At 50.3% G+C, this 16,529-nt stretch overlaps 1 protein-coding gene across 2 annotated transcripts in view; it reads right to left on the bottom strand.

The window, feature by feature from the left end:
* The window catches only part of AXIN1 (axin 1), a 57,905-nt gene extending 42,152 nt beyond the window's left edge, over nucleotides 1-15,753 (bottom strand). Inside the window, exons 1-2 of one of the 2 annotated variants that reach the window (XM_065892230.1) lie at nucleotides 15,610-15,753; nucleotides 10,827-11,782 (exon numbers count right to left, since the gene is read on the bottom strand). In XM_065892230.1, coding sequence (XP_065748302.1) covers nucleotides 10,827-11,704 — 878 coding nt within the window. In that variant the 5' untranslated portion in view covers nucleotides 11,705-11,782; nucleotides 15,610-15,753. Of the gene's footprint in view, nucleotides 1-10,826; nucleotides 11,783-15,609 lie in introns of those variants that run through there. The other variant, XM_065892231.1, reaches the window with a different exon arrangement.
* Nucleotides 15,754-16,529: the final 776 nt, after the last annotated feature.

The raw sequence follows: 16,529 nt of genomic DNA, 5'->3' as shown, positions 1-16,529 counted from the left end.
ATCAGGCCAGGTGGTGGGGAAAGGAGAGCATCCACAGAGACTGGCTCAGGGCAGATGCCCCAAGGACAGCAGTATGAGCACATCACTCAGAAAGGGGGGTGTGATGGACTGAGAGTCTACATCCCCCAGATTCTGATGTGGAGGCCCTTACGCCCCCCCATGTGGCTGTATTTGGAGATGGGGCCTCTAAGGAAGTCACATGGTTAAATGAAGTCATGAAAGTGGGGCCCTAATCTGACAGGATCATTACCCTTAACCAGAAGAGATGCTGGAGAGCTGTTTCTCTCTCCACACAGACACACTGAGAAAAGGCCATGTGAGCAAACCATGAGAAGAATGGAATGAAACCTACCTTGCCAGCACTTTGGTCTGGGACCTCCAGCCTCCAGAACCGTGAGAAATAAATGTCTGTTGTTTAACCCCCAAGTCTATGATATTTTGTCCTGGCAGCCTGAGCTAATACACTAGGGTAAGACACAGTTGGAAGCAGCCATCCTGTAAAGGCCAGAGGGTCATGAGACTGCTAAATTTAGTTATCAGCCTTCTAGCATTATTTGAATTTTTCCTTCTCTCCATTGTTTTAATAAAAATTAAAATTAATTAAAATACTGGTATAGGGACTTCCCTGGTGGTCCAGTGGTTAAGACTCTGTGCTTCCAATGCAGGGGGTGCGGGTTTGATCCCTGGTCAGGGAACTAAGATCCAGCATGCCACGCTCAATGTGGCCAAAAAAACACAAAACAAAACAAAACTGGTATAGCAGTGCAAACATTAAGAAGACCGAAGATCATACTAAAAGGAAACATTTATATGCATCCTTTTAAAAGAAAAAATATGCTGTTGAAAAACTGCACATAATTCACACCCTCTTGTGATATATCTTTGCATATATTTTAATAACATACTTTCGAATTACAAAGGTTTATGTTTTATAGGAATTTGGAAAATGTCGACAAACAAAAAGAAGAAAATAGAAAGCCTATGTTCTCCAACCATGCAGAAAAAAAAATCCCTGTGCAATCAATCCTGCTATTAGACATTCAAGTTACTCTAACTGCTGGCTATTACACGCAACATTCTTTATGATTTTTTTTTTTTTTGTGGTACGTGGCCTCTCCCATTGCAGAGCACAGGCTCAGCAGCCATGGCTCACGGGCCTAGCCGCTCCGCAGCACGTGGGATCTTCCCGGACCGGGGCACGAACCCGTGTCCCCTGCATCGGCAGGCGGACTCTCACCCACTGCACCACCAAGGAAACCCTATGATTATTTTAAAATATTTGTTCAAGAGAAGACACTGGCCCTACAGACTAAAAATGAGCCGGTGATCCAGAGAGGGTCAACAGCAGATAAAAGCACGTTAAAGATTCTAAGGGCACAAGGCTGGATGAGCAGAGGGCCAGGGAATGGGAGCCTCCTGCTGCTGGGGGCTGAGAAGGGTGCCCACCCAGCCACACAACGCAGGGCTCACCTCTATCCATCATCAAAACTGGAGGAGTTTGGTCCAAACTAAAGAGCTGAGTCCAGTTGCTACAAAGAGTTTCACCAGTTCCGAGAAGGCTTGTGGGCTGAGGCTGTAATCCACCCAGGGGAGGGGTGAGGAGGGGTGAGCCTGAAGCCCTTCACATGCACGCACAAGGTCCTGTGAACGGCCTCTTTGAAGACTGCGTTTATTTTCACAAAATCAGACAGCCAGCCTGAGTTCCAGGAAGGGACTGAAGAGATTTACTGAGTTGTTTCCTCAGAGCAAACACCTTTTGGAATTAATGAGCTCTGAGAGGACACTGAGTGGCTCACAAAAACGTGCATTTGTACTGATGTGACACGGGGGAAAAATAAAGCAACGATTTTCTTACACACACACACACGTACTCGGCCTCAAGCTGGACTGAAGAAAGAATTATTAGACTGCCTTCCTTTCCTAAATGAACAACCACTACTTGGCCAAATTCCATTATTTCTAATGACTGCTGGGTAAACTGGTGTAAATGAAGTCAGGGTTCTAGAAGAGAATAACAGAGCCAGTGAGTATGAATCAAATTCCAGCCTCTGTGACGCTAACTGGTGCACAAACCTGCGAACTGGCTGATCCCCCGGCAGCTGATGCACAGAAGACACACGCGACCAGCCGCCAGCCCAGCCTCCAGCCCAGCCTCCCCAACCCAGCGGCCAGCCGGCAGAACCACGGGCAGTGTGGGCCTCGCAGACCGCAGTCTCTGTAGGCACTTCCCTTTCATAAACCCACCAACGTGGAGCCCCAGACAAAGGGGCCTCTCTATTCCAAAATTCTTCAGGCTGACAGCTAACTGCACTTCCCGGACTTTGCCGAAACCTGTCATCAAAGACTACAGAGTTTTGGGGCTTCCCTGGTTGTCCAGTGGTTAAGAATCCGCCTTCCAATACAGGGGACGTGGGTTCAATCCCTGGTCGGGGAACTAAGATCCCACATACCATGGGGCAACTAAGCCCATGTGCTGCAACTAATGAGCCCATGCGCCAGAACTAGAGAGAGGCCCGCGTGCCCCCTGCGCTGCAACGAAAGATCCCACGTGCCGCAACTAAGACCTGACGCAGCCAAAAATAAATAAATAAATGAATAAACAAACAAATATTAAAAGAAAAAGGCTGGGCTTCCCTGGTGGCGCAGTGGTTGAGAATCTGCCTGCTAATGCAGGGGACACAGGTTCGAGCCCTGGTCTGGGAAGATCCCACATGCCGTGGAGCAACTAAGCCCGTGAGCCACAACTACTGAGCCTGCGCGTCTGGAGCCTGTGCTCCACAACGAGAGGCCGCGATAGTGAGAGGCCCGTGCACCACGATGAAGAGTGGCCCCCGCTTGCCACAACTAGAGAAAGCCCTCGCACAGAAACGAAGACCCTACACAGCCAAATAAATAAATAAATAAAAAGGAAAAAAAAGAAAAAGGCTACAGAGTTTTATATGACTAAAACAGAGAAAAAATATTTTTTGACTCTCCTGTAACTAGTTTAAAAACTTTTATTAGCCAGCCTCCCCCCCACTGATAGGCATGTAAAATGCTCACAGTGTGCTGGTACCACGACAGGGTCTCCCGTGGACACGCTGTGTCACAGGAGCCTGGGGTGCAGTCCAGGAGCAGTGGGAAGTCCCCGCGTCGTGGAAGAAGGAAGAGCGTAGTCAGACCTGCATCTAGAAAGGTCCCTTTGGGCACTGTGGGGAGAAAAGACTGAGGCAGAGGCTCACCCAGAAGGCTCTGCGGGTCCAGGAGGAGGGTGGGGGGGCCGGAGTGCAGACAGCGAGAAGCAGAGGGTTCAGCCTACATTCGGATGGGGAATCAGGTGGGCCACGTTGACCTGGTAGATGGTGGTGCCACTTCTGGAGGTAAAGATGGCCACGAGAGGAGCAGGTTTGGGGTGGGGAATTAACATGCCTCACTCTCAGGAAATATGATTATTAAAATCGGAATGTGTCATTCGCTACCTTGAAATCATTTGTAACCCAGATACAAATTTCACCAACATCTAGCAGACCACTAAGTTCAGATGATGATGAAGAACCACACAAGGATGTGAAACTCCCTGAGCACCTGCTGTGTGCACTGAGCCTGCTGTGTGCAGGCACCCCCAGGGGTCAGCTCACAGAACCTCCCTGACAACCTCATTGGGCAGGCCCTTACTTCATTGTCCCCATTTTTACAGAAAAGCTCAGAGAGGTGAAGCAACTTCCCCACCATCACACAACCAGGAGAAGGCTGACCCAGAAGACACAGCCTGTGGAAAAGTCACCAAGTGAGGGGTCCTTAAGTTAAACCACTGAGATTAATGTTCTCCCATTCAGCCAGCAAGGGGAATCGAAAGATTTGTAAACTCCTGTCTTTTTGTTTTTTCAGTTGCGCCACATGGCTTGTGGGATCTTAGTTCCCTGACCAGGGATTGAATCCAGGCCCTAGGAAGTGAGAGCGTGGAGTCCTAACCATTGGACCGCCAGGGAATTCCCTGTCAACTGTCTTGAGAGCCCCACAGCTGCACACTAGGGCCTGTCTGAAAACATCTCCACTGAACAACCTTGGGATCATCTGTTCAGTTAAAGGAATTCATCCAGTTGGACAAGTTACATACCTGGAAGGTGACAAGGGACTGGCAGCAGGGCCATGCTCTCTTCCCTAGCTTCGTGCCCCACATTTAAGAGTGACTAAAAGCACAGCAGTAGGAAGAAAGAGGGGGAAGGCCACAGGGAGAGCCACACTTTACAAATGAGTCACCTTCCATCACAAATGACCTAAAAATTCAACAGTGAAGAGTATTTGCTGAAGGTCAAATCAAACAGGCTCACTATTAACGGGACCAGTGTCCTGAGACCCCCACCACCAGGCCACCGCCACCCTTTGGACTGGAGCCCCCCGGCAGCCAAGTGCCAGAGTCACCACCCCAACCCCACCCGCTGCACTGGAATGCCAACCAGAAACCCCAGATCAATCTCACTCTTCCACCTTCCACACGAAACTATACAGATTTGGGTGCTTCCTCTTTTTACATTTCCTTTAAGCCATTTACCAGAAATACAGCTGATAAGGCAACAAACAAGTCAGGTAGTTCCTCAGTCTGGAGAGGAAGGGTTAGTCACCCACCCTTCAAAGGACCCACAAGTCGCTGAGTTATTCCTGCTACAAACACCATCTGTGCTCCACACTCCGGCCACGGCCGCGATGACCAGCCCTGACCAAGAGTGCCCCACTGGCTGGCCCACCAGGAAGACATAAGGAAATATCAGCTGGATCCTGTCCTCGGGGAACTTCTCAGTGAGGGAGGTAGTGAAGAGAAATGGAAAGCATTTGCTGCTGTTAGACATTAAAACCAGCAGTGAGGGACTTGCCTCGTGGTCCAGTGGTAAAGAATTGTCTTCCAGGACTTCCCTGGTGGTGCAGTGGTTAAGAATCCGCCTGCCAATGCAGGGGACATGGGTTCGAGACCTGCTCCGGGAAGATCCCACATGTCGCAGAGCAACTAAGCCCGTGCGCCACAACTACTGAGCCTGCGCTCTAGAGCCTGCGAGCCACAACTACTGAAGCCCGTGCGCCTAGAGCCCATGCTCTGCAACAAGAGAAGCCACCGCGATGTGAAGCCCACACACTGCAACGAAGAGTAGCCCCCGCTCGCCACAACTAAAGAAAGCCCATGTGCAGCAACAAAGACCCAATGCAGCAATAAAAAATATATATATATAATGAATAAATAAATCTTTTTTAAAAAAAGAATTGCCTTCTAATGCAGGGGACGTGGGTTTGATCCCTGGTCAGGGAGCTAAGATCCCACACACCACGGGGCAACTAAGCCCACGCGCTGCAACTACTGAGCTCACGCTCCTCTACGAGAGAGCCCGCGTGCCGCAAACTACAGAGCTCATGCGCCCTGGAGTCTGCGTGCCACAGCTAGAGAAGAGAAAATCCACACGCCACAACTAGAGAGAAGGCCCACGACCCACAATGATAGCCCACACACCACAACAAAAGATCCTGCATGCCTCAACTAAGACCCGATGCAGCCAAAAATAAATTAGATAAATATTAAAAAAAAAACAAAAAACAGCAGCGATATAGACAAGGTCCTACTGAAGAGCATAGGGAATTGTATTCAATATCCTGAGATAAACCATAATGGAGAGGCTTCCCTGGTGGTCCAGTGGTTAAGATGCCACGCACCCAATACAGGGGGCCCAGGTTCAACCCCTGGTAGGGAACTAGATCCCACATGCATGCCACAACTAAGAGCCTGCATGCTGCAACTAAACATGCCACAACCAAGAGCCCACATGCTGCAACTAAGACCCAGTGCAGCCAAATAAATAAACAAATAAATATTTTAAATGATAAAACATAGGACTCCCCTGGTGGCACAGTGGTTAAGAATCCACCTGCCAACGCAGGGAACACGGGTTCGAGCCCTGGTCTGGGAAGATCCCACATGCCACAGAGCAACTCAGTCCGTGCACCACAACTACTGAGCCTGCACTCTGGAGCCCGCAAGCCACAACTATTTAAGCCCGTGCGCCTAGAGCCTGTGTTCGCAACAAGAGAAGCCACCTCAAGGAGAAGCCCACATACCACAACAAAGAGTAGCCCCCACTCATCACAACTAGAGAAAGCCTGTGCGCAGCAATGAAGACCCAACGCAGCCAAAAATAAATAAATAAATATATCTTTAAAAAATAAAAATTGGGTTGCCTTTAAAAAAAATAATAGAAAAGAATATAAAATAGAATGCATATTTTGGGACTCCCCTGGTGGCACAGTAGTTAAGAATCCGCCTGCCAAGGCAGGGGACACAGATTCAAGCCCTGGTCCAGGAAGATCCCACGTGCCATGGAGCAACTAAGCCCGTGTGCCACAACTAGTGAGCCTGTGCTATAGAGCCTGCGAGTCACAACTACTGAACCCACGCACCTAGAGCCCATGCTCCGCAACAAAGACAAGCCACCGCAATGAGAAGCCCACACACCGCAACAGAGTAGCCCTCGCTCGCTGCAACTAGAGAAAGCCTGTGCGCAGCAACAAAGACCCAACGCAGCCATAAATAAATAAATAAATTTATTTATTTTAAAAAAGAATGCATATATATGTATAACTGAGTCACTTTGCTGTACAGCAGAAATTAAGACAACATTGTAAGCCAACTATACTTCAATTAAAAAAAGAGAGAGAGGGGTTTCCCTGGTGGTCCAGTGGTTAAGAATCCGCCTTCCAATGCAGGGGACGTGGGTTCGATTCCTGGTCGGGGAACTAAGATCCTGCATGCTATGCGGGGCAACTAAGCCTGCATGCCACAACTAGAGAGAAGCCCGTGCGCCGCGACAAAGAGCCCGCGAGCCGCAACGAAACTCCCGCGTGCTGCAACTAAGACCTGATGCAGCCAAAAAGAAAGAAAGAAATTTTTTAAAAAAAAAAAAAGAGAGAGACAAAAGAAAACCAGCAGCAATCGCTAAGCGCAGGTGGTTGAAGGGCTGAAGATGGCTTGACTCAGGCCTGACCAACCAGGCCCAGCACAGCCCCTGGAGGCCAGGCCAGGCCAAGCTTCTGAGCCTGCTAATGTCTTACAGACCCTGGTCCCCCAGGCCAAAGCATTAAGTAAATAAACAGCCAAAACACCTACATCATCAGAGGACCCTCTGCCAATTCACACCAAATTTAAATGGTGCGTATGAACCAACCAAAGTTATGTTCAAAGTTCCACTGAAAAAGGGCAATAAAGACTGTGAAAGTCTTCCACACAAAGAATAGAAGAGCAGCAAGGAATTCTGTGACCCCTCAGCCCTGGGCTCTTTATCCTAGTCACCGCAGGTGACTAGGATAAATGCAGAAAAAAGCCAGGGGCATCCCTGTTTTCTCAGTTTTGACAAAGACCCACATAAAAGGCTCATTTACCATCTCTCAAGTCAGCAATCTGAAAAGATCTGAAAAACAGCCGTGTGCACACATGTGAAGCAAATGAGGACTGTTGCTCAGGCCTCCCGCCAGGGAACAGGGAGCCTGGACGACACCAGTGAGCACAGTGGGAGCAGCCTCCCGGCTGACACACTCCTCCACGCAGAATCAATGCTGAGAGAAGCACCTGCTGCTGCAGGAAACACATCCCCTGAGCGCTGAGGTTCCCACCCGGCTCCTCCTCCTGGCAGCAGGCATTCACTAGCTGCCTATTCACTACCCACTCTCCTCCTTCCTTCCCCGTTAACCCCAATCTTCCCCTGAAGGACCACTCCCCCTGCTGGAGAGTGGTGATGCTGAGTGGGGCACCCCACTTTTCTTCTCGGGTGGCCCTATTTGGTGTAAGCCCAAGAGCAGAGCCTCAGCCCTTGCACAGTGATTATGCTGGAGTGGGCAGGACACACTGGCACACAGCACCCCCAGCCACTCAGGGCAAACTGCAGAACGTTCCTTCAGTGGGAAGCATCTGTTTACAAAACAAGGGAGCCAACCTGAGAGCGAAGCTGACAGCAGGAAGGCAGAGGCAAAGAAGCATTCAGAAACGGGACAGTTTCTTACAAAAGCGAACGTAATCTTAGCATATAATCTAGCAATTGTGCTCCTTGATATTTTACCCAAAGGAAATGAAAACTCACGTCCACACAAAAACCTGCACACAGGTGTTTACCGCAGCTTTAGTCATAACTGCCAAAAACTGGAACCATCAGGATGTCCTTCAGCAGGTGAATGGATAAGTAAACTGTGGTCTATCCAGACAATGCAATATTATTCAGTGTTAAAAAGAAATGAGCTATCAAGCCACGAAAAGACACTGAAAAACCTTAAGAGCATATTACTAAGTGAAAGAAGCCAATATTAATAGGCTACATACTGTATACTTCCAGCTACGTGGCATTCTGGAAAAGGCAAAACTGTGGAGACAGTAAAAAGATCGGTGGTTGCCAGGGGTTGGGGGCTGGAGAGGTTAAACACGCCGAGCACAAAGGAAACTACCCTGTTTAGAGTGATAGATACAAGTCACCGAGAGGGAACCCTAATGTAAGCTATGGACTGTGGGTGATTAGTGTAGGCTCATCAGCTGTAACAAATGACCACCCTGGTGGGGGATGGTGATAGTGGGGGAGGCTGTGCATGTGTGGGGAGAGGGGTATATGGGAAACCTCTGTACCTTCCTCTTAATTTTGCTGGTAACCTAAAACTTCTCCGAAAAAAGAAATGTCTTTGAAAGAAAAATGGCTGGAGTCCGAATCAAACCACATCTGAAGCTGGGCCTGCCTCTGGACTTTTCACCTACCTGAGCCAACCAATCCCCTTCAGTGTTTAAGCCGGGGTGGGCTGGCTTTTCTGTGACTTTCACACTAATGCATTCTAACTGCACACCCTTGCAGAGCAAGTAGAATGTGCTGGACTCCATATCCTGCTAGTGCTGATGAACAATGACCCTGACACAGGGGACTGTCCACCCGCACAACCGCAAAGGCAGCCCCCAGAAGGACGGGGTCTGAGCACAGGCAGGACTCGTGAGCGCCAGACTCCCACGGCCACCAGCAGCTCCACGAGAGGCAAGTTAAAAAAGAACATGTACGAGTCCTTACAGCAACATATTCTATTAATTTGATAGTAAAGGTTATTTATTACAAATAGAGCAAACCAAAGAGAAAAAAAGCAAAGTTGCTGCTATGACCGACCCCCGACTGAGAACTGAAAAGTGTGCAGACTGGCTGGTTGGGGGAGGGGTGGCACGCAGGAATTTCTAAAATTAGAAATCAGAATTGAGCTCAATTTGTTTTTCCCTGCAGCCCAGGCCTCAAATTCAATCCCATTTTTAAACTGTTCTAATCAAATATGACAACTTTCAGGTTAGGGCTGAAAAGCTGTGTCAGTTACTAGCCTTACCTATCAGGATAATTTTATAGTATATTCTGCCCTAAAAAGATTGCTAAATCAATAAGGTTTAAAGACAGTGAGCAAAAGGCCCACAAAAATTACCTAAACAGTGTATCTTCAATCACATCACTTAAAGGACATTTAAACCTTAAAAATGTTTAAGCCTGTGTTTTATCAGCAAGTGACTAATTTCTCTGCCACAGTAAGCCTGAAGAAGTGATCTGCGCTTTTACTAACTCCACGGGAGAGGCCCAGCACCTGAGGATGTGCTTGCAGACTCTTGATTAAATCAGCAGGGCCACAGGAATTCCAGGCTTTCAAAGTTTCACAGGCAGGAGTATCCAGAACCAGCTACAGGGAAATGAGTGAGAACCGAAGTGCCCACTAAAATCGGCAACAGGCTCCAACTTGAGACCAAATAAACTTCCAGCAACCACAGAAAAGAGAACGAAGAAACAGGTTTCCAAAGTGGTAACAACTTCCCGATAGCACCACTCCACGCCTCCAAAGCCGCATATGTGCCCACGTGCAAAAACTGTGATCACAACTTCAGAATTCTGGGAACTGAATACACAACAGCACAACTCATTTTCTTGGCGGGAGAAAGGTCCAATCCTGGAGCCACAACCACTTTGGAAGTTCCCAAAGGGCTCGGACAACTTGAAGCACATCAGCCTCCTCACCACCACCACCCCCGACCTCTAGGAAGAACCTCATAAGACAGTTACAAAATGCAATGATCCAGAATTCTCTACGTACTGATGCACTGAAATGTCCACTCTTCTCTTTATTCAGCCAAAAGGATTATGTCTGCCAGGTAAACCACCTTCTGTGCAAGAGGACACAAATTTTACTGCTAAAGGGTAAGGTTTAGGGACTCCCCTGGTGGCACAGTGGTTGAGCGTATGCCTGCCAATGGAGGGGACACAGGTTCAATCCCTGGTCCGGGAAGATCCCACATGCTACAGAGCAACTAAGCCCGTGTGCCACAACTACTGAGCCAGTGAGCCACAACTACTGAAGCCCACGCACCTAGAGCCCGTACTCTGCAACAAGAGAACCCACGGCAATGAGAAGCCAGTGTACTGCAACAAAGAGTAGCCCCCCGCTCGCCGCAACTAGAGAAAGCCCGCGCGCAGCAACGAAGACCCAACGCAGCCAAAAATAAATAAATAAATAAGTAAATTTATTTTAAAAAATAAAGGGTAAGGTTTAAATGTCATATCACTTATAAGAATTCCAATGTTCCTAATGACTTACAAAGCCATATATTTTAGGCTGTTCTTGATAAAAGTGCCCTCAAAATACAAACATTAAAAACATCTAATGACAAACGTGAAGGCATCATGAGTAAAGAGTAAAACCACAATTTGCCCCAGCTCCAGGAGTCCACCCACTTTGGGGCTGAAGGACAAGACCTTTCCCTGCTAGTTCTCCAGGTCTTGGAGGTGAGCACAGAAACGGAGGCCTCGGGTCGGACTCACCTGAACTCTCTGCCTTCGCTGTACCGTCTACTTGAGGAGGCCCTCGGGGCGGCGGTTTCCAGGAGCAGCTTCTGCGTGAGCCTGCTGGGGGGAGCAGGGTCTCTGCCATCGTCTTCGTCTACGTCTTGGTCACATTTCCATTCCTCATCTTCATTCAAAGTGGGTAGGTATCCAGGTACTCCCTTCCCTGTCCCCGACCCGGAGCTCTGGTCACTGCAGAGCTTTGGGCTCTCCGAGCCTGTCCTCGTGTACTCCAAATAAATATCGGACTTGAGGAACGAGGGGTAGGTGTTCTCCTCCATGGTAGACTGGATTTCCGTCTGGGCCTGGTCGAACATGGCAGGATCAATCTGCTGCTTCATGATGCAGTCCTTTATGAAGCTCTTGGTGGCTGGCTTGGTCTGCCTGGACACAATGCCATTGTTATCGAGGATGTACTTGCGGTAGATAGCTCTGGCCAGCTTCAGCCTCTTCTCCTCATTCGAGTCACAGGGCTCCAGTTTCCTGAAGCCGCTGCAGGCAAACCAGAAGTCCAGGAGATCAGCACAGTCCTCCTGCTTCAGAAAAGTTCTAAACAGGTTTATCCCGTCTTGATCGTCCAGTAGGGAGTGCAGCGACTCGGCCCACTTCAAGTACGGAGGGGTGGGCGAAGCGCTGCCCTCAGGCTCGTACCCCAGGTCCAGATCTGAGCGCCTCGGAGTGGCTGTTGACGTCTCACCTTTAATCCCGGCACCTTTCCCAGAGCAGAAGCTGTGGCTGATGGGCCTGGGGTCCGTGGACACCAGTTCACCCTCCTCACCAGGCACTGGGGGTCGGGGGGCATCTTCGGTGAAACTTGCTCCGAGGTCCAAGGGGAAACCCTGCTCTTGGATATTCATTTTGGGACTCTGTGCGTCAATGAACAATGAGCGCTGCACCCTAATACATCAGTACTTACAGCTCCAAAGTGAATCAATCTGTCCTGTTGAAACCATTAAGAGGACAAGGATTAGGAAAGGTGGGTCCATGGAAACATGACCACAGAGGTTTTCTCAAGACAAGACTCGCAATGATGCCCTCCCGCTCGAACTCAAAGCCAGAAATTCAGTTTAAATTTTCAATTTTTTGTCACAAAAAAGGTTTGTACTATATTAGAACAATTTCTGGAAACTTTTCCAACTACAGGAATGCCTCTGGCACTAAGAAATGAATGTCCAGAACAGAGAGAGCGCCACTACCCTCAGGTGTCATTCTGTGAGAACAAAGAGAGACCAGCAGCCCATCCCAGCTACAGAGCTGCATGGCTAGTCCCTCTCCTCAGGCTCCAGGAAGGCAGAAGGACTGGAGGAAAGAGAGGTGCTTCTGGTCCTCCCAGCTGTATAAACCTCACATGAAAGACGAGGATGTGTATCTGAGTAGAACAGGGTCGCTGTGATACTCAGATATGGCACATCACTCACCAGAAGGCAGGCGGTCTGCTCTCCACTCCACACTCTCCAGGCCCACAGCCACTGTGCTTCCTGCTGCCCCATTACTTCACACTTACTGTGCCTCACAACATATGCGAACACACAGCAACTTGTTCCTCTAAGTCTCAACTTAGAGCAGTTAACCGTGGGTCGTTTTCAGCATCTTCAAGTGAGTGACCAAAGGACATCACTCACATGCACAGGCACAGGGGCCTTCTCACGCTGCCAATGATGTGGACAGTCTTTTTTCTTTTTGCGGGATCTTAGTTTCCTGACCAGGGATTGAACCCGGGCCCTCAGCAGTGAAAGCACGGAGTCCTAACCACTGGACCGTCAGGGAATTCCCGTGGACAGTCTTAAAAACGCTTCATCAGAAAGCTGCTCTCGACTTTAAAACCTTGCTTAAAAGGAAAGTGTCCTGATAGCAAATGACAATTGAGTACTCTGAGGAGCAGAGAAGGTATAGAACAAACAAAATCCAAACACAATTAGCCAAGGAAGCATACAGCTCACATGATTCAACTCCATAAAATGAAAAACAAATTACCCACCCTCTTAGAGGTCAGGGGACTATGGGTTTTGTTTCTGCTGCCAGATGCCTGTCTTGTATGAGGGAGGACTGTCCTGGACCGGGACTCTGCCATGGTCTTTGGTCCTCCCTGTCACTGAGCCCACGAGCTCAGGCTACACCTCCCCACCTGGCCTGCTGGATGTAAGTGGTCTGCCTAGAAGGAGACTGGAGAGAAGCATGACAGGTCCAAATGCCTAAAGCACTGAACAAGCCAGAGGGAGCAGAGTGAAATCTTAAAACCTGGTACAAACACAAGGCGTGGATCTCCCCAGCCACCTCTCCACACTCTGGGTCCTGGCCTGCATGTAATCTGCCCCGGTACCTGCATTCCCACACTGCACACACTTCAGTTCACCTGCCAGCAGCTGCCAACAGCTAGAAGCATCTAGAGATGGAGGATGGGTCACAATTATTGTTCTGCAGCTAATGACTTTGTATGAAAACTACAGTGTAGGCTGCAATCTCAGCCTCGGCAGGAACAGCCTGCTCCTTCGTCAAGGCCCACGGGCTGTGACACTCTGCTGCTCGTGGACCACTTCAACTGCAAAGTCCTTTTTTTGAGTCTCATCAACACGGAATGAGCACCTTTGATGTCTCCACACCAGTTCATGGATGTCTAGTGTCCTCCTGTCGGGGACACCATCTCAGGAAAGAGGACCCGCACCTGGTGCTCTGAGCCTTACGGATGGAGATACTCTAGTTCACTAGCCTTGAGAAAAAACCAAGTCACTGCGTTCTAACAGGAGGCTAATGACAAGTCACTGTCACTTATCTCTTAAAGTGCTTATGTCTTCCATGTAAATGATTTGTAGCAGCCTGATTTAAACATTTTCTGCAGGGCCCACAGCATCTAACACAACGTCTTGCAACTAATGGGCACCAATAAACACCTAATTCATTAACATTAAGGAAAACAACACTTGTCATAGACGCCAAATGTCAGCTCTTCACAGGTGCTGAAATAGCAGCAAATTCAAGATTTAGCCCTTTTTTATAAAAATGTGCTGTCTTGGTAGACTAACTTTTCATTTGTGTGAACACGTCCCCTAATCATTTAAACTATTTTTTCATAGCCCAGAAGAAACATTTCTTAAACTTCACATCTATTTTTGGCTGTCAAATGACAGAAGACCTTTGGTGTCCCTGGAAGCACACAAACATCTCTCCAAATTACTGCTGTTATTGAAACGTGCTCCAATTACCAAAATATCTGGGTTCCCACGGAGAAGTACAGCAAGCATTCAGTGTGCACACACATACATACCACAGATAAAGCAGTTATATTAATCAGGTTAGAGTCAAACGCCCACAAACACGGAATCTGGCCAACAGCCTGTAACCACCATCAGTAAAGGGATTCCATAAAAGGAATCCACAACTCTGATACCTCATTTAAAACCACCTTCAGTCACTGCCTAGGTGCACCCTCTGGGTACCATGGCAGCCAGCTCAATGCTATAGGTGTGTGTATATTTATTTATTTTACTCAAATAGAACTTTTGAATTTTTGATTTATGTGAAGTGTGGAAATAATAGAGCATGATTCTGACATATTCCCAATTGTCCATTAATTAAAGTCTTGAAGGGTTGGGACTACTGTTTTACATGTAATCTGTTCCCCCACCACCTAAATCCTCAATGACTAATGTAACCCAAAAAATCCACTTAGCTTTTCTGAAACTAGAAATCCAAGAAACATCAATACCTGTTGAAAAATCAAACAGAAACATTGTATTTTGCATGCTTTCCCATCCTTGTCCCTCAATAGAAGTTCCTAAAACTGAAACCCAGATACTGCTATCTTGGGAGGTCAGGTTTAGACTGTGTAAGTTCTCCAAAACAGGGCCTGGTCCAAGTACATCTGAGATTCTTCCTGAAGCAGCAGAGAACGTTAAGTACAAGCAAGAAGGAGGGGCTGAGATGCACAATAACTCTTTATTAATTATCTTAGAGATGGGCTGAGAAAAATCCCCAAAGGACTAATGTATTTTTCTCTTCTGTCCTCGAGGCTGAGCTATAAGTTTCACTGTCCTGACTATACAGCTCTGGTTTCATGAGCGACTGAATTCCAAAATGTAGGGCAGAGGTAGATTCTAAGATACACACCCAAGAGAGAGTTTTGGGGGCGAGGCATCAACCTGAAAGAGTAAAGCCCCTCAAGTAAGCCAAACCACAGCAGAGACCCAGACTCAGGCACCTCTGCCTCAGAGACAGTGCCCTCCTTGGGTTTCACACTCACTCATTTCTACTTTTTGCTGGGGGAGGGGAAGGGACACTCCACTGTCCTGCTTATCTCCAGGATCTCTCTGCACCCCACCCACTCTGGCCGAACATGACCCAGGCCCACAGACCACAGCAATGCAACCGGCACCATCCAATCAAACACATCAGCTGCAGACCCTGGTCTCTTCCAGGAGGACCCCCCATTCCTTCTCACAATCCTGAGTATTCCTCACCCCCTTCAGCTCACTTACAGCAAGTGGCTGCCCCTTCTGAACCAAATCCCCCTCTTCCCCATCCACAGGCTCCAGAGTCAACAGACCTTGCCTTCTGCATCACCTGCTAGCATCCTTTCCTAGACACACCCGACCTCCCAAGAGTGGACCCACACACCTTCCTCACACGCTCCAAGCCCGCACAGCCTCGGAGCCCGCACACCCTCCAAGCCCCTCTTCCGGGTCCCGCGCCTGGCCCGGCCTACGCGGCCTACAATGGGCGCCGCACAGGCCCGCGCCCCTCAGGAATGCGCGCCCGGCCGCAATACTCACCCGAGCGGCGGCGGCGGCGGCGGCGGGGCCCCGGGACCGGCTCCCAGAGCGGCGCGGCGCGGCGCGGCCCATGCGCTCAGCGGCGACGCGGCGGGCGGGACCGGGCGGGGGCGCGGCCCCGGGCGGCCCCCATCGCAGCGGCGGCGCGGCGGCCCGGAGGCGGGCGCGGGGCAGGCCGCGGGGGCGCCGCCAAGGCCGGCCGCCCACTCCCACCGGCCTGCTCCGCGGGGACGCGGCTCCGGCCCGACTCCGGCCGGTCCGGTGGCGGCGGCGGCGGCGGCGGCGGCGGCGGCGGCGGCGGCGGCAGCGGCAGCGGCCGCGATCGCTTCCCCGAGCCGGGAGCCGAAGCTCACAGCGCCGAAGCCCAGGCCGGAGCGCCCCCGCCGGCGCCGTCCGGAAGTGCGGGGGCGTGGCCCGGAGCGTGAGGCGGGGCTTGGAGCGCGGGGGCGTGCCAAGGGCGTGGGGGCGGGGCCAAGGGCGTGGGGCGGGGCCGGGAACACCAGACGAACCCCGAGAGCGGTGACAGAGCGAAGCACCGTGGTGGGCGGAGCTTCTAGAGTGGAGGCGGGGCCGGAGTGTGGAGGCGGGGCCAAGAGAGTGGCAGCCCGGCCGAGAGCGCTAGACGGAACCGGAGCGCAGGGAAGGGCGAAGAGCGTAGCGGGTGAGGTCGAATGTGAGGGCGGAGCCTCGAGCATGGAGGCGGGGCCTGATGTAGAAGTGGACCCTGAGCGTGGAGGCGGGGCCAAAAGCGTCTAGGCGGACCCGAGGCGTGACGCAGAGCGTGAGCGAGTGGGCGTGATCAAATGTGTCGGTTGGGGAGAGGCCTTGGTGTGGACGGTGCCAGGACGCTGTCAAGGGTGACCCGGGAGGGGGCTCTGGAAACTGCGCTGGGCCCCTGGGGCTGTGTGGTCCGGGA

Source organism: Phocoena phocoena, chromosome 15, assembly GCF_963924675.1.
Source record: "Phocoena phocoena chromosome 15, mPhoPho1.1, whole genome shotgun sequence".
NCBI classification, from domain to species: Eukaryota; Metazoa; Chordata; class Mammalia; order Artiodactyla; family Phocoenidae; genus Phocoena; species Phocoena phocoena.
The sequence above is the reverse complement of the archived record's forward strand: the minus strand, read 5'-3'. Positions and strand labels throughout refer to the sequence as shown.